At 35.2% G+C, this 21,589-nt stretch overlaps 1 protein-coding gene across 4 annotated transcripts; it reads left to right on the top strand.

The window, feature by feature from the left end:
• Nucleotides 1-4,082: 4,082 nt before the first annotated feature.
• On the top strand, nt 4,083-19,621 carry LOC140793820 (formin-like protein 18). Of its 4 annotated transcripts, XM_073145532.1 has the most exons (19): nt 4,083-4,660; nt 5,106-5,806; nt 6,193-6,414; nt 6,492-8,308; nt 8,400-8,529; nt 10,406-10,477; nt 11,150-11,248; nt 11,376-11,417; nt 12,226-12,306; nt 12,407-12,457; nt 12,538-12,619; nt 15,044-15,138; nt 15,814-15,885; nt 15,967-16,083; nt 17,504-17,572; nt 17,673-17,739; nt 18,883-19,151; nt 19,243-19,298; nt 19,394-19,621. In XM_073145532.1, the coding sequence occupies exons 1-17, from the start codon at nt 4,588-4,590 to the stop codon at nt 19,065-19,067; spliced, it is 3,975 nt and encodes a 1,324-aa protein (XP_073001633.1). In that variant the 5' UTR covers nt 4,083-4,587; the 3' UTR covers nt 19,068-19,151; nt 19,243-19,298; nt 19,394-19,621. The 4 variants fall into 4 exon arrangements, with proteins under 4 accessions (XP_073001633.1, XP_073001635.1, XP_073001632.1 ...); XM_073145534.1 differs by lacking the exon at nt 17,504-17,572; XM_073145531.1 differs by having other exon boundaries at nt 18,883-19,298.
• Nucleotides 19,622-21,589: the final 1,968 nt, after the last annotated feature.

Raw genomic sequence — 21,589 nt, 5'->3', positions numbered from 1 at the left:
AAGAAATATAGATGAAGGGGAAGAAGTGGTCGAGTTCCCAAAGAAGAGGAAAAAATCGACAGCGGAGGGAGATTAGAAGTTAGGAGAGACTTTGCCAACGGTAGAGGTGGAAGGATGGTGAAGAGAGAAGAGGGAGATTAGGGTAGATAGATGATAGAGAGGCAAGAAATTAATATTCTAATTGCATTATGAATTTGGCTGTCATCCACATATTTATAGATGTTAGCCAATAAATTCTAAAATAATAAGTAACCATAATTCTAGAAGATTCCCGCCGATCGCATTCGAATGCGCCCAATCGCGTTCGAATGCACAAAAGGCGTACTCTGTATGTGCGAACGCGATGCAGGCATTCGAACTCACCCGACCGCGTTAGAACGTGCATTACGTGTTCTTTGTATTTGCGAATCTGATGCATATGTTCGTAAAGGCGTTCGCAAGGGCGTTCGAACGCGACATACAAAAATTTTATTTTAATAAAAATAAATAACTAATGTAGTAAGAAAAGATCATAATTAAATGTATCATGTAACTTATGGACAAAAATTGATAACAAAACTCTAACGAAAGAGTCAAGTAAGGTATTTTTAATAGTTTAAGGGGTTCTAATGTACCAAAAAAATAGTTCTTGGGTGAAAAAATTTATCTATTTTTAAATAAAAAAAGGTTAAAATAAAAATATTAAAATAAGAAAATAAATTTTATTAGGAAACTAGGATTCCCACCGCCATTACCCTTGGAAATCCCAGGATGCAATCAATGGTACAAAATATAGTATAATAAACAAATAAATAAAATGAATGGTGACCGGTGAGCCATATAAATATTTGAGATAATTATATTTAAATCACCCTGAATTATCATCTTTTTTTCATATATGTTCTCTGAAGTTTTTTTTCATACAAATAAACCTCTTAAACTACTAAAAATATCTTAACTTATATTTCGTAGTTGAAAAAACTAAAAAATAAAACAAATTACTTCCCTGAGAAGGTAAATATATTTTAATAAATTAATTTTAAATTATATTTATTCAAAAAATTTAAGAATAAATATGTCATATAACTGCACAACTTACGGATATAAACAGTAATAAAAACCTAATTGTATAGTGTTTCATATATTTTCAATAGTTTAAGGAATCTATGTATTATAAAAAAGAAATCATCAAAGGTATGTAAAAAAGAATAATAGTTTATTGCGTCTAAGTATAATAAACCTAAAACATTCCTCCAAAGAATTCATCTAAACACTCACTTCAGAAAAATTTCTTATCCTACAAAAAAAAATCCTTAATTAAGCCAAATTTCTATAGATATTTAGGCTATCCAAATAAATAGTGTTTAGAAATTGGATTAAGATTCATTTACATTTTAATTTATTTATATTTGGACAACAAAAGCTGCATCTTATTCTTAATTAGTTTAAAATTTTCTAGTTCGTGTTGATTTTTTTTTTAATTTTCTTTTAATAAAGAATCGCTGTCCAACCACTAGCATCAAATGCTTCGATCTTATCTTACCAACTATAAAGGTTAGGATTTTAATTTCTACTTAAATGTTAATAAAAAAAATTCTTAGGAGGATAATGGCATCAAGTGCATCATGATTGGAGTCATTCAACAGTAGAATTAACTTATTTGACCAACCTAATTATTAGGAATGTTTGTTCCCACTTTAGTTGCTTCCAAACTACCTCTCATATTTTTAAGACTATTATTAAATGTCTAATGTAACAAACAGAGAGAAGAATGAATGATGACTAAGAAGAGCACTACCAACCAAGATATAATTAACTAGTACCTAATGGATATGATTAAGTAATCAAAGTCTAATAATTAGCTTAACTTCTCTCCTTAAGAAGCATGCCACTTGCCATTTTCATTTTTATTTTTCTAAAAATTTTATCAAAAATATCTTACATTTTTTTTCCATTATTATTATTATTATTCACGTACACACAATATATATATATAATTCAATTCCTATGTTATGTTTTCTGATACCTCAAAACCACATTAACAAAATATAACAACAGTTGACAAAATAGAAAATATTGTATTACTTTGGAAAATAAAAAAACTAAAATACCTTTATTTGATCTTAATTTTTTTGTCCTTTTTTATTTACTCTAATCTTGAAACTATATTCAAGAGTATTAATGTTATTTTGCATCTATATGATAAGAGTTGCTAAAGAAACTAATGTCAAGATATTTTTGAGGTATCAAAAAATAAAATATATGGTTTGCAGAATTAAAAAGGGAACCTTGTGGGGTTTTTATTTTTCTAAGTTTTCTTTACTTTTATTTCATCCAATTTCATGTGATGTTCAACAAATAGGAGAAAGGGGTTAAACCAATATCTTAGATTAACCTTATCACATTATTACTTCTTCTTTTGTTCTTTCTTCTTTCTGAAGCTAAGTAGGTGAAGAGGGTCCATGAACTTGGTTAGGTTGTAATGTGTTTTATCTGTATTCTAAGTTGCAGCTTCAACTCCCTTTTCCATGAAAAATTTGGCTAGTCGACTTAGAACGAAAGAAATTATGAGTTCAATTAAACAATGAACATTAAAGTTGTTATTTGATTAATTTTTTATTAGAGTTTTATATGCTCATAATTTAAGATATATAATGTGTTCGTTAGGATAATTGCCCGATAAGTTCACTGTCTCTTCTATATCTAAATTCTTTACAAATTCTATGTCTCTCGTTAGCTTTACCTAGTTAAGGTCGCCTATATTTTAGAGGTTGTCATTTTCTCTCAAAATTAAAATGTTCTTTTGGAAAATTGTTTAGAATCAGACTCTCTACTAATGACAGATTGCACAACCTTAACCTTATGCCGAATACTAATTATTCAATGTGCAAGAACCTTGAACCAGCTAGGTTGCATGCTGAGTGGAAGACACCCTTGTCAAACCAGGCTAAATTAAATTTTGATAAATCTTTCTCTCCACAAGACTTCAAAGCTAGGGCAAGTTACTTTGTTTGAACACATATTGGTAGACTTGCCGAGGCTACCAATATTTATGTAGATAATCTCCTGCACGCTAAGCCTGTGGGTGTTCATGCCCTTCTCAAAGTCTCGAAACACAATCTAGAAATGGCAGTTTTAGAGTCCAACAAGGAGACCTTTATCAACATTACGCATCACATATCTCCTCATCCTTGGCGGTGGAAACCTTTGACGGTGGACATCCTCCGCTTACTTTTCTCAAAAAAACTTTTAATCTCTACTTTTTACTCTTTCAGATAAGCAAATCAATCAGCGAATTGGCTAGCTAACTTATTAGGTCAAGAACATGGTTTTTCGAAATGTATTTTGTGGTAATATAAAGAGGGAAGCTCATATAGTATTCTCACTATAAAATGGAAAAGAATACATAAAAATTATAATCTACTGAAGGAGACCATCAGATTGGAGGTGTCACACGTGTAGAATATCCATCTCACAATGTTACATATGAGTACGATATCTTACTTGCAGCAATAGGATAGATACATGGGAATACAAGGACTACTATTAAGATTATTTTATAATAATTATTTTTTCATTAATACCCTTCAAAAATCTTATATTTACATATATCCCCTCTAAATTTGATATATATACACTAGGCTTTTTATAAGTATATCCTTTAAAACCTTATTTTTTATTTTGTATAGATGTTCTTTTGAATTTAAATTTAAACAATCTAGACATAAAAAGATGAAACTATCTTTGTTCTAGTTATTATTTAAAAAAAAATAGTTAAAAATATTTTTGTCATTTTCTATTGAATTTAATAAGTCTCAAATAATATATATTTTGAGAGTTATACATATAAATATTAATTTTAGATAGATATACAAGTAAATAATAAATTTCTTAAGGGTATACATGCAAAAATGTTACGTTACTATAAGAAAATTTTATTTTAGTCTTCGAGATATTTAACTACTACGAATCTACAATCCCCAAATTTAACTAATTTCCCCATTTGATTTGACTCTGGACCAAAATGCCCCTGTGTACAGGGTAAGAAAACCCCCGGGTACATTTATCAGAATCCGAGGGAACGAACTCGGGAAAAGAGAAAGAAAACAAAAGGAAACCATCGAAAGCTCAACACGTCATCTTTTCTCCCGAAGAAGAGAATAAAAAGGGAGCGAAAGCGATTGAGACGAGTCGCAGATTCCCAAATCTCTCCTCCCTCTCTCTCTCTCTCTCTTCCCCTCTCCTCCTCATTCCCATTTCTTTAATCCGTTTTTTTTTAATCGTTTCTTCTCCAATTAATAACACCAAAAGATCCAATTTTTAATCCAAAAAGAGTGGAGGAAACAAAGAGAAAAGGTTTCGACGATTCCGTAAAGCCGCAGCATAATCTATTATGCCCGTTCCCGGATCCACACTCCCCGCTCTCAGAATTTTCCATGTCTTTTTCCCCTTTTGCCCTTGCCATCTTCCCTTATCTCTGAGCTTTTTGGGGGAGGAGAGCTTGCTTGAGCTCTCTCCTTCGTCATTGCCCTTTTGGGGGGTCTTCCCCTATTTAGATTGAGTAGTTGTTGGCATTGGGTTTTGGTTTGATTTGAGTGGATCTAGGAGATGGCGCTGTTTAGGAAGTTCTTTTACCGCAAGCCGCCGGATGGGCTTTTGGAGATTTCTGAGAGAGTTTATGGTACGTGTCAGATGTGCCCATTTTCTTTTTTCTAGTTCTTGGTAAAGATGATTGTGACGGCTTTCTGTGGTAGTTTGTCTGTATTTGGAGTAATTTTTCGTGGTAAAGATTGCATTTTTGTTGTTTGTTGTATTGCCTCACTCATGAATTGATGGGAACGTTCTATTGTTGATATAACGCTGTTAGCTACTGAATCTTTTGCCTATGTTTCTTGATAGCTATACAGTATCTCGAATATATTGCGACTGTAAATCTACAGGAAATCTGGGTAAGTAATGGTCGTTCAAGAGCCAGATGATCTGTGTCTTCTTTAGTATATACAATTGCCTCTAAAACCCATTCCTTGAATTCTTCTAAGCATAAATTTGACACGAATTATTTGATCTCAACCAGTTGCTTCTATTGAAAAATGTTCACGAGCATTAATTCTTTCAACTGCTTACAGTGTTTGATTGCTGCTTCACAACTGATGTCCTTGAAGAAAATGAATACAAAGTTTATATGGGAGGTATTGTGGCCCAGCTTAGAGATCAGTTCCCTGATGCCTCCTTCATGGTCTTCAACTTTCGGGTGGGAGAGAACCAAAGCCAGATAGCCAACATTCTATCAGAGTACGACATGACTGTGATGGACTACCCTCGAAATTATGAAGGGTGTCCACTGCTTACTATGGAAATGATTCACCATTTCCTGAGGTCAAGTGAGAGTTGGCTTTCTTTGGGTCAGCAGAATCTCTTGTTAATGCACTGTGAGCGAGGTGGCTGGCCTGTTCTGGCTTTCATGTTAGCAGCTCTTCTTATTTATCGAAAGCAGTATACAGGTGAGCAGAAGACTCTGGACATGATTTACAAGCAAGCCCCCAGGGAGCTGCTTCAGTTGCTCTCCCCTCTGAATCCTTTGCCTTCTCAGCTGAGATACTTACACTATATCTCTAGGAGAAATGTCGGCTCGGAGTGGCCTCCGCTTGACCGGGCACTTACGCTGGACTGTGTAATACTTAGAATTATCCCAAACTTTAATGGGGAAGGTGGATGTAGGCCGATATTTCGGATTTATGGGCAGGATCCATTTATTGCTTCTGATCGGACTCCTAAAGTTCTCTTCTCAACACCAAAGAAGAGCAAATTAGTTCGGCTTTACAAACAGGTGATTTTCAATGTGCTTCTTAAATGTATGTATTCAATTGCATGCTGTATAAGTTGGTTGTATCTTACGTCTTTAAAACAAAACTTTTGCTTCTGCATGCTTAGTTCTGAAGATCAAAAAGAATACGACAGTTAAAGAACTGGAACCTGTTAATATGTAGTTAGGCTCTCTAGATTAATGATAACAATTCAGATATTCCTCCCTTAAAAATTTGCTGTATTTCATTGATGGAAGTGGTTGAAGTTAAGTGACTAATATGTCTTAACTCTTACTTGTATTGGACATCTTTCAATTATAACATTCTCATATTGTTGTGGAAATCTCTATCTACCTCCTCTGCAAGATATGGTCATAACTTGTTACTTATTTTCTTTTGCTGGAAGCAGGCAGACTGTGAATTGGTTAAGATTGATATTCACTGCCACATCCAAGGAGATATTGTACTTGAGTGCATCAGCTTGGACGAGGATTTAGACCGTGAAGAGATGATGTTCAGGGTCATGTTCAATACGGCTTTCATTAGATCTAACATTTTGATGCTCAATCGTGATGAAATTGATATTCTGTGGGATTCCAAAGATCGTTTTCCAAAAGATTTTAGAGCTGAGGTGTGTATTTTTTTCTTCTGTCATTTGCTTTAACTCCTCAAAATGTTTAATTGTAAGTAGACTTTTCTTGCATGAAGGTTATTCTTTCAGAAATGGATGCAGTAAATCCACTTATCACTATGGAGCTGGGAAATGTTAGCGAGAAAGAAGGCCTTCCAATTGATGCATTTGCTAAGGTACAAGAAATCTTCAGTGGCGTAGAATGGCTCGATGCAAAGGGGGATGTTGCTCTCAATATTCTTCAACAAATCACATCATCACACACTCTCCAAGAAAAGCCTGATGTGGTTTCTCCACAAAAAGGAGAAGTTCATGTTATGCCAGGCAAATCAAGCCCTGACGTTCACCAGGAGAAAGTCCAATCAGATGGATCAGCTGTAGAGATGAGGAACTCAATACCCTTGATCCAGAGGCAGAAGTTTGCTCCCTTCCCAAAGCATTCTCCGGATTCGGTCCCAAAAAATCAAAATCAGCTGCATGACCAGCAGGCTTCACTGCAACATCTGTCTCAGCAGAATGTGATATCACAACGTATCCCCTCATCTCGGTCAAGTCCAGTTCTATCTTCTAATTCTCTTCTAGGCACTCCAGTGCCTGTTTCAAGATATCATAGTGCGCCTTCAGCTGTTGGAATTACAGCTCTGCTGCAGGATCATGCTGCATTTGGGAGCTCTGAATTATCCAGTTCAACAATAATTTCTCCTACTGCTCCATCCCTATCAACTAGCGTGGGCTCTGAACATTTTGCAACCAAGATTCCTTCAAAGTCATCATTGTCACCACAGTCTCCATCACAACAGTTATCCCCTTCAACAAGCTTTATTGAATCCCATTCGTGTGCTACTAACATAAATTCTACTGCCTCTGTTATTTCTTCTGCCAATACTTTTAAATCACCACCACCACCACCACCACCACCACCACCACCTCCGCCGCCGCCGCCACCACCGCCACCGTCAGATCCACCCCCACCACCACCACCACCACCACCACCACCACCATCAGATCCACCCCCGCCACCACCACCACCACAACCACCACTGCCGCCGCCGCCGCCGCCCCAATACCAACAACAGCTGCAACAACCTATGAGTTCATCAAAGTCAAAGCTTAAAGGCCCACCATTACCTGCACAAAAACTTCCAGATTCGATATCAGATACTTCCACGCCTTCACTTTCACATGATAGAACTTCTTCACTCATTAACAATAAATCTTCACGCCCTTCTCCCTCTCCTCCCCCATGCTTAGGCACATCATTAATCTCTCCTAATTTAGATCCAATTACTTGTATTCCACCTACACATCAGCAATCCTTAAGCAACACCAGCATTGCAGTACCCACTCCTCCCCCTCCCCCTCTTCCCCCTCCTCCCCCTCCTCCCCCTTTGGTTGTCTCATCAAATTCTCGTCCTTCTTCCCGGCCTTTGAAGAATGCACCTAATGCAATTACTGTTCCTCCTCCACCTCCTCCTCCACAACGTGTGCCTCCTCCATCTGCACTTACACCTTCAGCTCCTCCTCCACCCCCACCACCTCATCCTTCATCAAAATGTTCTATTGTTCCTACTAGCAAACTATTGTCTGCACCATCGATACCACCGCCCCCTGTTGCTCCAGGTTTCTCAAAGGGATCAGGTGGTTCCCTAAGCTCATTAGGAAGTAAAGGAACTGGTCGTGAGGTCATACCGCCACCACCTCCTAGTGGGATAAATGCTCCTTCATTGAGTGGGAGGGTTCGGGGCATGCCATCACATACAGGTTCTAGGAGCATGCAGAGTACCCAGTCGTCATCCAAAAGAACCAATTTGAAGCCATTACATTGGGTTAAAGTAACAAGAGCAATGCAGGGAAGTCTGTGGGCAGAAGCACAAAAATCTGATGAAGCGACGAAGTATATGAATATCCATTCACTTTCTATATTCATGGCTTTATACATCTATGGACATATGAGCTCATATTTGTTGCAATTCTTTCTAAATTAGGGCTCCGGAATTTGACATGTCTGAGCTTGAGAGTCTTTTCTCAGCGGCTGTGCCTACTTCAGATGTTCGGTCTGCAGCTGAAAATTCAAGCATTCGTTCTTCTGGGCCAAAATCTGATAAAATTCATCTGGTAAATCATTTTCTGAACTTTGGGTAGAATAAGTTCTTTAGTCTTATTCGATTAGAAATTTAGAATCATTCTATAATTGTCAAAAGGATAGGGCAGGGCTGAGCATTAAAATAATGCAATCTGTTTCTCAATAGGATTGATCCGAAACTTCAAATTCAATCTTTTTGATGGTTGCGTATATTTCTTTTACTGGATTAGGATTGTTACTATATGAGAAGAAGGTGGACCATGTCTGAAATTTAACTAGAGGCCCCTATTCCTTGAGGCATTCATAAACAAATGGGGGTTATCATACTAGAGAGAGGAAGGGGGAAAATAGTATCTATATCTGTGGAAATGGCAAACCATTGTATTCTGAAACATAAGTGTTATTTTGAAATTTGTTGACAAAATTTGCCAATTCTTAGCCAAATATATGGCCAGACACTTTTGGTAATAAATGAATTAGTTATTTTGTACATCCTAATAAAGAGCCCTACTTGGGTGGAAATTTGAGCTAGCTGTGACTATTAAATGGCACATTTATTCATCTGTAAAGACAGTATCTGATTTTAGTTAGCTGGGTGGCCTCTCTCCTTCTCTTTGCTTCTTTTTAGAATTTTCTTTTCATTTTTTTAATTTCTTAAATTTGCTATATTGCCCTTACACATCTCAAAATTATTTGAAGATTAGATCTGATATATTTCTCGATATTCCATGGCCGTTTGTTCAATCGATTTCTTCTTGAGTGTTCAATTCAGACTAATATTTGATGTGGAAATGCCATAAAAATTTCTCATCTCAAGATGACCCTGTCCTGGTACAAATATCCCATTGCTTTTGTGGAACAAGCTACTATCTCAAGATGTTTCTCCTCATATCAGTTCTACTCAATGAGCTATTTCGTTTTGAAAACTGAAAGTTCCGAAATAGAGAATTTCAACTTTTGTTCTTTTCTCATTTATTGCTCTCAAATCTCCATATCTTATTTTGATGAACTATTAACAATTCAAAGGTGGCATGGTTAGGTAGTTTGCATTCCTAATGAAGCCTTAGTGATACAATGAATGAGTAGTTTGTGAATTTGTTAGAATATAAAATATAAAAATCACCGTTTTTTAACAACTTAAGTTTTTAGAGACATTAGTGAGTTAACATTGTATTAGAGCATAGGTTCTGAGCAAGGATAGTTGTGCCTCTGGCACATGCTGTACTGGCCAAGGCATACCATGTGTAGTGACACTTACTGATCGTGTCGTGAGAAAAAGAGCTGAAAAAGAGGAGAGAGGAGAGGGAGACTATATCGTGTTGCCCTCGTGTCACCATCATTAAGATTCACATTCGCCATCACTGCTATCGAGCTCTACCTCCCCCCTACTCTCACGACGGTGCCCTAGGATGAACGGAGGAAGACAACCCAAATGAGTCAAAAATAAAAAGATCAGCAAAGGTGATGGCTATTGCAAAGCTCGCCGGGGCACAACGACAGCTTCACAACAATCCATAAGAGGTGAGAGGAGGGGTGCTATGCAGTACCCCTTATGCCACATGCTGGTATCGCGCTACATGACTATCACTCATCCTAAGTTCAGACCCTACTAGACTCATCTTTGCCTAATAATATAAAACCTCCACTCATTTAAGTCAAATCCACTTTTTTATATCTCAAGCCTAGAAGTGAGGGGATTGTTAGTATATAAAATAAAATAGTCACTGTTTTCTAATAATTTTCGCTTTTAGAGCAATTGGTGAGTTAGCGGGAGCAATTGATTTTGTTCATGAACAAGAATTGCATTTCTTTTAATTGTTTGACATAGTGATGCATTTATACCTTCTGTTTTGAGATAACTTTATTTTTCTTTATATTTCCTCCATCTCTTTACATGATTGCTTGCAGATCGATCTTAGGCGGGCTAATAATTGTGCAATTATGCTCACGAAAGTTAAGATGCCACTACCAGATCTTTTGGTAAGAATCTAGTACTCTTTTGTATATGAATCACCATTAAAGCCTTTTTGCAACAATATGGGGTCCACTAGAGCACAACACTGATATGATAAAGTCTAAACACAGAAATGGGAATGGCTGTTAACCTATCATCTGCCCTTATGTATTGGTGCCAAATTTCTAAAATTCAGAATATACAGGGGCTTAAGATAAAAGCAAGAAAACTGGTTGGTTGGTAGAGTAATCTACCTACTGGTTATAATTAGGCTGATGCAATCCAAGATCAATCACTCTGAAGTAGACATTAGTGATTGTTTGGAACTTTGGGCATATCCAACAGAGATCATATAAACGTGTCATAGAGATAGGGCTCCTTGAGAGGGATGGGAAGACTAAAGCTGACATGGGCGGAAGCTGTAAATTATATGTAAAAGCACTTGATTTTATAGAGACCCCTAGAATAAATAAAGATGAATGGAGGAAAATAGGTTCTTATAAGTTGCAACTGATTTCAAATAGGATACACATATATTATAAAAGCATTAGGCAGTTTTGTGACCACCTAAAAGTATGAATTTCAGTCTGGTATCTTGGGAGCCAATCCATATTGTTGATAGGTTATAAAACTGTTACTTGTTTCTGTTATCCTATTTCTGTCATTTAAACAAGGGTTACTCTTGTTTTATTTTACAGAGTGCAGTGCTTGCCCTAGATGATTCTGTTTTGGACGCAGATCAGGTTGATAATCTTATAAAGTTTACTCCAACAAAGGAGGAAATGGAGCTACTTAAGGTAATTAATTATCTCAGATGCTAGATTGCACAAATGCTACACCATTTTCAATTTCTTTTGTTCTACAGTACACTATAATCGTTATACTACCTTTTTCATCCCATTAATTACTCACTGTGAATTTCAGGGCTATAATGGAGAGAAAGAAAGCCTAGGAAAATGTGAGCAGGTCAGTAAGTATTTTTAGTCTTACTTTGCCTTTAATGTGATCTCAAGGAAGGGAAGATTGTTTCTCTCTAGGCAGGGATTGTCTTGCTTGTGCCACGAGGCATGCTGAGTGTGGTCACACCCTGGCCTTTTACTACTACACTGGCACACCCTAACATGGATATTCAGTCCATTTAAGAATTAAAAACAGCTCTTAATGGCTATATGGATGTCTTTTAATCCTAAATATTGGTATAACAATTCCTGAAGTTAACTATTGCGAATATGTTTAATTCAAATTAGATGACAAAATTATGGTAATTTAATAAAGGGCATTTACTTAGAAGTAGATTTATTTGAATCATGTACAATTGGAGTCCAATTTGATGAGTTTCTCCAATTTCCTGTTAAAGGCATATTTCAATTAAATTATCTCCTTATACCCTCTTCCAATATTTGACCTAGTGCTGAAGTCATATCAAGTCTTCTTGTTAATTCATAAACTACTCTAAAAACTTAAGTTAATAAAGAATGGTGGTTTTAATTATTTATATCTCAAGATTCCCCTTCATGTTTGGTTGGAGGCACTTAGATTAGAAGGTGCAAATAGGTCTAGTAGGATTAGAACTTAGAATGTCCTTCTCTAATGCGATACTAATTTATCAGCTACTCTAAAAGCTTAAGTTAATAGAGAATGATGGTTTTACCTTCTAATATTTTAGATTCTAACACTTCTTAATCTCATGCTCCGATGAGTGCTTACTTTCTGTCCGAGGACACAGATTACGTTATTTGCACTGATATCTAATTTTTTTGCTCTCCATCACTAGTACTTTTTGGAGCTCATGAAAGTACCGCGAGTGGAATCCAAGCTAAGAGTATTCTCCTTTAAAATTCAGTTTGGCTCTCAGGTTTGATTACTCATCATTTTTTCTCTTCTGATTTATAGTTGTGCAGTTCTACATATTGTTTTCTTGTTACAGTAATCTTTTTTTCTTTCATGTTTTCCAGGTTTCTGACCTCAGAGGCAACCTTAACATTGTTAATTCTGCTGCAGAAGAGGTCGGTTTCAGCTTCTAAGAACTGGACTTGGTGTTATTTTCAGATCTTGTATCATATGCCTTTTGCTTTAATGCTAGCAGATCAGGAGTTCTATCAAATTGAAAAGAATCATGCAGACAATTCTTTCTTTGGGGAATGCATTAAACCAGGGCACCGCCAGGGGTGAGTCATGTTATAATTGTGATATTTCATCATAGAGTAGTCTCTGATTGATATTGTGAGCCATTTCACTAAACTGACAATATATGCTAGTCTAAAATGTTAAAAGGAATGAACTTAAATTACTCATTAATGATGTGACCATATCTTATCTTCAATCTCAGTATGGTATCAAACCTAGTTTTTTTTTTAATGATCAAAGGATTCAAAGCACTATAATACTTGTTTCCTTGAGATATAGATGAAACCACCATAATGATGAAACTTGATAAGTATAATACTTACACCTGCTTCCTTGAGATACAAGTGAAATCACCTAACTTTATTAGTGGCGAGAGATAACAATATTCCCAAATATTCAACCTTAGCTTGCATGTGGAGGAAATTGTTAATTTCCTTTGGACTCTGGAGATGGTGGAAACTTATTTGCATTCAAGTCAACCAGGCCTAATTTCCTACTATAGAATTAGTGGAGGTTCTCTTCAGGTTAGTATAAGGATGAAGCAGATATGTCTATACTTTCCTTGATGTGAACCAGTATACAAAAGGTTAACTTCAGGTCAACGACCTCGTGTATTATTTGGTCATATCATTATGAAGAGTTGTCCTCATTTGTGTTGCAGAATTGTTGAGACAATGAAGGTCATGATGAGCAGAGGATGTCTATGATATACCCTGAGCCGCATAAGAGGAATGTAACTTCTTCCAAAATCAATCTAAAGAGAGCTAACATTACAACTTTATCTCCTTAAAGTATAATTATATTCTGATTGTTAGTCAACATAAGAAAGTACTCTCTTGAGGAGATAATTTCCATCTATTATACAATTTTCACTTTGAGAAGCTGCGCTTTTATTGCTAAGAGAAAAAATAATTTTGGTTTGTGTTCTTAGTAAAAAGAGGGAATTTGATATATGACTTGCATAAATATTTCCTTAACTTGACTTATTTCACCATGATTATTATTTTCAATCAATCTGAACACTATATCTATCCCATTTCCTCTCTTTTAATCACTCTTACCATTATACTTTTCTTTCAAAAAGCAGCCTAGGGCTTGATTTATGTTGCTTCCATCATGGCCTAAACTGGACTCAACTTGGTTAGGACAGGGCCAGACCAGCTTTAGTTACATTACTTAAGTTTAGATCAAAGACTAACCCATTCCGTAAAGCAAGCCATTTTGTTCTTTTTGAGTTTTTAATCTGACCTTGCCTAAACTATCGAACTTTCAGTTTTCGTGCTTGCTAATTCTTGACCTAGCTTAACTTCAGATATGGGCAAACCGTGTAACTATTTAACGTCATGAATATATAAAATCTCTGACCATTCATTTGTATTTTGAACTTAATCACACAGTTCTCCTATAGCTATTTTCTATTTAAAATATTTGGACTGAGAGAGGTAGGGTGCAAGGAATATTCTATTGTCGATCTTGTTTGTATGTAGATCTCACTATGACACTTTCTACCTTTCAAAGACCATCATGCCTGCGAAATACTTAAAACATAGCTGATAATGGCAATTATGGCATAATGCAATCATTTCAAGCATTCTTCCTACACTTTGGGTTGGTTCCACACTCAAAGGTGAAAAAGGCTCCAAAATGATATATGATTTTAATGACCAGCTGTCAACCAAACAAGGCTAACATCTCACTAGAAATCACTGCCAGATTCTCATTTATGCCTTAGATTCAGTTTTCTACTTTGTTTTGCATTTTGTTTTGTTTTTTGCTTATTTATCCTCTTTGTACTTTATTTTATTGTTTTAGTAAGTTTATACTGAAGGTTATCAATTTTCTTTCTTTTAATATATTTATTTTATCATTGAACTTTTTTCCAATATGACTATTTCATTATTTTCTGTATTTTAGCTATTGTAGTATGTTCTTTTGTATTTTTGTATTATGCTGTCTAGTCAGTTGTCATATAAGTCCTCATGCTTTAAAAGCCGGTCCTTTCTTTAACATACTTTCCACTTATTAGTGACTACTTGTGCCTGTATATTACTTAATAAATAATACAATTTCTATGTCCATTCTGAGGAACATTTAGCAAAGCTATCGCAAAATGAACACTGTTTGAGGTTCTTGCTGAACAGAGGTTTTGAGAAGGTTGCTTGTACTAACAGCTCCCTGGATATGCACCTGCTTATATGGGGGTTTATCTAGAAAAAAGTACTCAGCTAGTCACCTTAGCTGGCTATTTAGGTGCAGAGCTGCTGCATGATAATGCCCAGTTCTTTAGTTTTGCTACCATTTCTGCATTGATTGAAAGATTGACCCTTCATTTTTTGATCCATTTGTTTCACTATATAGGAGTGTTTAGATGTTGTTGAACTCAAAGAATTGCAATCAATTCCTATAATCTGGAATTCTAATTAAAAGTGTTTTAACTCTCTTCATTGTTATTTGTGTCTTTGCAGGCTCTGCTGTTGGATTTAGGTTGGATAGCCTTCTCAAGCTCAGTGATACTCGTGCACGCAACAATAAGATGACTCTAATGCATTATTTATGCAAGGTACCTTGCTCTATAATTGTAAACAATCTTCTTTTTATCATAGTAGTTTGTTATTAAGATAGCCCAGCCATAAGTCTGGCCTTAATTGCAGCTAGTATAAGCATGATGCATCCTCTAATCTTATTTATGAAGTCTCCGAATTGCTACTCTCTTATATTTACTACTGATGAACTTTTGCACCTACCTTTTGTTTGCTATAAAGTCCTGCGTCTTAGTGCATTTCATAACTTGGGAGACTGGGAGGGAGTCATATCCGAGAAAGGGAGATTGGTGAATTGGCAGAAATGTTCTATTGGAAAGAAAGATGTGGCATATGCAGTGGGCAGTTGACTAGGAAAGATTATAAGGGCAGATTTATTGTGGAAAGAGCCTCATAATGCACTCCAAAATTGCAAATAGGCTGTGAGAACTATTTTAGGGTCCTAATTGTGGCAATCAGGTCCTTGGTCCCTAAATAAGCACTTGAGAATTATATATTGGTCAGTATGTCTCAAACCGGGATTTTGAGATATTTTTTGTGCATTGATAAGATTTTTAGAACTTCAGACACGGTTTTTCTGAGACTTTCTGATGCAAGATGCTACAATTACTCTGAAGCGGGCATTAGTTGATTTTAAATAGTGTAAATCATTGCTTGTTGGCTCACCTTCTGTTATAATGTCTTAATTACTGCAGGTTCTGTCAGATAAGCTTCCAGAACTTCTTGACTTCTCCAAGGATTTAATTAGCTTAGAATTAGCTTCTAAGGTACAATTTTCTCGACTTATCTTTGGGATTTAAGGTGTTTCTGCTAGAAGCATGCTTCATAATGAAGCAATTTCCATACAGATACAATTGAAGTCATTGGCCGAAGAAATGCAAGCAATAAACAAAGGTCTCGAGAAAGTTGAACAAGAATTAACAGCATCTGAAAATGATGGTCTTGTATCAGAACCATTCCGTAAGGTAATGATGCATGGTCTTATTTCTTTATCCATGTACCTTATAGCTTTTATTTTGTTAGTTTTTTTAAAAATTTTATAGCATAACATTATCGTGCTTGGATGAGTTGGCTTTCATAGACCTTACCTTCTTGTTGAAACAACCATACATATATGTGTATGTATATATGCATGCGGATATATCTCTATATTACTGCCACTACCAAGGGACTGTTGGTAATCTGTAGTATTTGCCTAGCTTAAATGCTCAATCCAACTTTTGTGCCTTCCAATATTTTCTTATTTCATTTGGTTATTGTCTATCTTCACTTTTGTAATAACTGGCTAGAGACATGTAAGAGTAATCTAGTTTGTTTTGCCTATTCACTTTTCTTAGCCAACACTTGGCTCATTGTTGGACCACTCAATTGAGTAATATAGCAATGAATTTAAGTCAAGAAAAGCTGCTCACTAACATCTTGAACATCTTGCTTCTTCACATCCCTAATCTTCAGTTTCTTTGGGGTTTCTATATTCCCTTTTTCATAGCTATAAAAATTTTCAAACCATAACTTGCCATTAATCATAGTGTTGAATGTCTTGAATAGGATAGTGACCCAAGTTGTTACAATAACAAATCCAGATATGAAATTTATTTATTCGTCCGTGACATGCATCATATTTATAACCTAAGTTCTCCTATAGTCATGTGAGCAGTGCTGTTGCTTGTAGATTTGAGGATGTTGCCATCTAGTGTTACTTTGGCCAAGTGAAAATGGAAAGAAAAGAAGTTGTATTTATTAGAAGAATCGAATTTAAAGTTAATGTAGTCTTCTATTTGTTTCCAAGTAATCTTGAACGTACATCAACAATCTTAGTTATATATGATCTTAGTAGGGTATGTACTATGAACATGTTATATGCATTCTCTTGTAAGACTATTTGATGTTGGATATAAATCCTTGAGATAAAACAGATCAAATATCATATCAATTGAGCTGCAAGCCTATTTAATATACGTTTTCATACTGTTATTGTTTGTCTGGAATGGCATTTGCCTTTGAGACTTTTTAGCTGCTCTGTGGATTTATTAGTTTCCACTGCTTGATGAATCGATGTCGCTGTCTAGCTGGATAACAGATTTTCTTGAAAACAATAATCACTGACATAGAAGTACATATAGTCAGACTTTTTTTTAAAAAGTACGTATAGTCAAACTAGAGGTCATATATAACCACTAACTATATTGCAATAGGTTTTAACAAGTATTCTTTAGGAGAGGACATTTCTATAAAGTACAGAGTATGATTTTGTACTTGTTTTATTGCACATATTTGGCCGCAAAAGTTGATATGTTTGAAGTAAGGTCCTACATGTTCTTTCTATACATTTTTTGTCTTGCATATAGTGTATATTTATGTACTTACTGATACCTGCTTTATCAGACCTTGAAGGAGTTCCTTAATGTTGCAGAAGCTGATGTTAGAGCTTTAACTTTACTTTATTCTAATGTGGTATGTAATTATGCTAACTTATGAATCCTTCTTGTATCTGAAAAGAACTTTCCCTGCTTTATGATCAAGCTCTTGATAGAACTGTCATTTTAATCAACAGGGAAGGAATGCAGATGCATTAGCTCTTTATTTTGGAGAAGACCCTGCACGTTGTCCATTTGAACAAGGTGATAATTGTATTAATGCACTAAGTTTGTTTCGGACATTTTTTTGCAAAGTTTTGTTGCTATGTTAAAACTTAAAGGCGACCTTTTTTTAATTCAATTTATGGTTCATTAATTCTCAGCTGGTATTGTTTCAAACTTGAATATTTCATATCCATATATAGCCTTGAACAATTACCTGTTAATTTATTGTGTTCTGATTAATTGAGGACAATTCAAAGTTATAAACATAATAAGGTATGGTTGATCCAATACAAGAGTTTCATCCAAACTGAACTTAGCATGATCTTTTTAACTCAATGGAATCGATTCCTAGTTTGGAGTGCCATCATACATTTACCTTTTAGTCTTCTTTCATTTGAAAGAGGATTGGTTTCTTCTCAGCATTTTCCCTCAGTAACATTCTGCAGTGATATGCAAAATGGTGAATCATAAGTGAAAGACTGATAGTCAACTTTGTTTGGAGATTGTAATCTTCTTTCTCTTCCACTTTTCAACCATGAACATTCCATACTTTGATTATCTCATACTGTGATGCTTGTTTCATGTGCAATTTTTCTACTTTCCTGCTTGGATGATCTTTAAATATATACATTTTTGGTTCTTTGACTTCTTTCATCTTTTCATACTATGCCTTCTTTACTTATCCAAGTTATTTACTTTCTTCCGCTGAGTGGGAATATCAAGGTTCATTCTTTTGCTTTATCATGGTTTTCGTTCCTTTGACAAGAACCTTATTCTGTTCTCATGGTCACTTTTATATATAGTTAGTTGTTGATTCTCTTAATGGGAAGGCAATGGGCTTGGATTATGAGTTCTCTTCTTATCTTTCATGTGTATAATCATTTTTATTATTTTGTTTTGTTTCTTTTAGCTTTGCATTGTACATGAGCTAAGAGTTGCTTGATGTAAAACCTACCTAATCTGATTATTTTAGTTTCCAAGAGTTTCTGCCAACTCGATATTTTACATGAAAGACACTTTCTTATTGTAGGTGAATAGGTCGTGGGCATTGTGAATGGCTTCTTCTTTTTTCTGTGATCTTGTGCACTATGGACATCTTCAAACTTTGTTTATACTTAGACAGCTCTCTGTAATTTTTCCATTTGTCATAGTTGCCATTGATCAGTTAGTTATCTTGTGCAGTGGTCTCAACACTTGTTAACTTTGTGAGAATGTTTATACGTTCTCACGAGGAGAACTGCAAACAGCTAGAACTAGAGAAGAAGAGAGCTCAAAAGGAAGCAGAAAATGAGAAAATGAAGCTCAACAACTCAGTGAAAGAACCAGAGAGCATCAGATGTTCACCAGTTAAGAATACCAACAAATAGTCAAATATTTTACCAGGTAAATACTGACCAGCAACATGAATGGTTCCTCCAGCAAGGATAAGCAAATGCTTCTTCCTTTCCAAGGTATCAACAATACAAAATTGAGATTTTTCCCATTAACAAAGAGCTAATCAAAATAGAAAGAAAATGTCATGCCTGATCATAATAATCCCAGATGTATAACACTGAGGAAATCATCAATACTGCTGAAGCTATCCTCCGAGTGGAGAGGTGGGTAACCATGTTACTCTTTTGAAATGATCTCTCTCTCTCTCTCTCTCTCTCTATTTTAATGTATTCAGTTTTATGTTTATTTCCTGATGCAGCTTTGTTTCCAACAAAAATTGGACAGTTAGGAAAGTCTTGAGACAACTTGTACAGATCGCTAACCAAGAATCCTTGAAATTGTAGACATTCAGAAGAGGTATTCGTTCATCTAATTAGTTCATTTGTATTTGTTAAATTTTTAGTTTCTATGTAATTATTTCTACCCTTTTGCAAAAGAAAATGTAAAATAAGTAATCTTAACTATAGTGAAGTCGTTATTACCGGTAGTCATCTCTTCTATTCTGTTTGTCTCTATTTCCTTGGGCTAAACAGATTCAATCCACATTTCCTGCCCTTTAAATCTTCATCTCAGGTATCGTTATTCTCGGTAGATAAAGCTACTGGGGTTGTAGAAAGCAGTCCTTTTATTTCTCTGTCCTGTATACTTCTCTTGCTTTCTGTACATTTACTTGTATCTGCATCCTCACATTGACTGAATATCGAAAAAGTTTCAGTTTCTATTCTGTACAAGTGAAAAAGAAGCATTATATCATAGAACTAACGGTATTCTTGAACTTGGTGCAACCACATTTAAATTTCTCATCTGGTTTGTTTTGTCACACATGCATTTGCACATTCTACTTCCTAGCAATTAAGCTGATGTATTCATATACCCAAAGATGTATATCACGAGGACTTGAGGATATAGGTATTCTCATGCCAATGTATTTATATTAGATGTGTGGTTGTGTTATTTTGTGCAATATCAAGAGTAGGCTATAAAGCATCAGTTAAAAGAAATGGATAGGATGTAGTATATAAATCTTTTGTACAACTAATAGTGACCATTTTATCAATGTTTATTAGTGAACAAGTGTCCTAATATTTTACAATAGACATTTGTCATTATATACTAAACTTGCTATTTATTGCTAATTAACTCTTAATCAATGTTTTCTAGGACTAGTATGGAATGGAATAGTATGCAAGGGAAAATCTCTCAAAAGCTACTTATTTTTCTATCTTGAATAATTTAATTTAAAATGGAAATTGTATATGTACTTATGAAATGTATTTAAGATTTTGATATCATAAACTCTCAAAACTGCTTCCTTTTTTACACATAGATGTGTGAAATTTGTAACTCTTGAATACCAAAGATTGTCAATTAATCATCTCATGTGGACAGGGGACATACGAGTGAACCCATTTGACAAATAGAATAATTTCTTATTCTATTCTAGTGACATCTGCTTGAAAATTGTTGGGGATTATTATTATTAGTTTTTCAAATCAGTGAGGTAGCCTGGGTTAGGTTGAGCTACTCTCATCTATCAGTCATTCTGATACTGGTATTGGAATTAGGCTCTTCTCTTTTCAAGGAAAATTAAAGTAAAATAAATAAAAGACCATATACCCAATTAAGTGAATCTCCAATTCAATCCTTCAGTTGGGAGAAATTCTTGGGAGATTTGGAGGGGAGATAGGGAGTCTTCAGGTGGGAATCAAGGCCCTATCCTTATTTTTGTTTCCCCACATTTCTTTCATTTGAAGGGGTACTCAGCAAATAAGGAACTTTAAAGGGATATCCATGCAAAAAGCCCAAAAGAAGACTATATAAGTTTGAACCCCAAAATTATTCATATAAATTAACCTGATATCTATTATTATAAACCACAACACTTGACTACCCAACAAAGGAGTCAGTTAGGAAATCTCGCCTAACCTGAGAAAATTCCAAGCCTTTGCAATTGCTTTCCTCCAGGTTACCTACTCTCCAACAAGAAACGACTCAATATCTATATTACATGTGTTCTTGAAAAACGTGCACTTTGCTACTACTACTTACCTCTTAGGATCAAATCACACTTAGTCTTCTTCAACTATCATTATTTTCTACATGCACTCGCATAGACCTCTGAGAATTTAGAGGTTAATGTGGATTTTTTTTTTTTGTTTTATATATAGTTTAAGAGATCTATGTAGATAATAAAGAAAAAGGTTAAGCAGTAATAATTTAGCAGTGCTAAGTGTAATTAATAGCCTTAAAATTTAATCTTTCATCAATGGTGTATGTGCCCAATCTCTTAAACTCAGAGAGATCTATCAAGAGGAACCCCCTCTCAGTTCATAGCAGTCTCACGTGGTTCAACAAAATTCCACCGCAAAAGATCTAAAATCTATAAAGTGAAAAGAAAAGAAAAAGGGAAGGACGAGACCTCCCTCTTTACCTAAAAGAAGCTCGGGGAAGATCC

This window comes from Typha latifolia, chromosome 8, assembly GCF_019914945.1.
Source record: "Typha latifolia isolate L0001 chromosome 8, TyphaL0001v2, whole genome shotgun sequence".
NCBI classification, from domain to species: Eukaryota; Viridiplantae; Streptophyta; class Magnoliopsida; order Poales; family Typhaceae; genus Typha; species Typha latifolia.
The sequence above is the reverse complement of the archived record's forward strand: the minus strand, read 5'-3'. Positions and strand labels throughout refer to the sequence as shown.

What these genes read in the sequence shown, in the direction of transcription:
- LOC140793820 (XM_073145532.1), top strand. Translation starts at nt 4,588, where the DNA reads ATGGCGCTGTTTAGGAAGTTCTTTTACCGCAAGCCGCCGGATGGGCTT. An exon ending in AATCTGATAAAATTCATCTG is followed by an intron (nt 8,530 to 10,405) that starts GTAAATCATTTT and finishes GATTGCTTGCAG; the next exon opens with ATCGATCTTAGGCGGGCTAA. An exon ending in TAATGCATTATTTATGCAAG is followed by an intron (nt 15,139 to 15,813) that starts GTACCTTGCTCT and finishes TAATTACTGCAG; the next exon opens with GTTCTGTCAGATAAGCTTCC.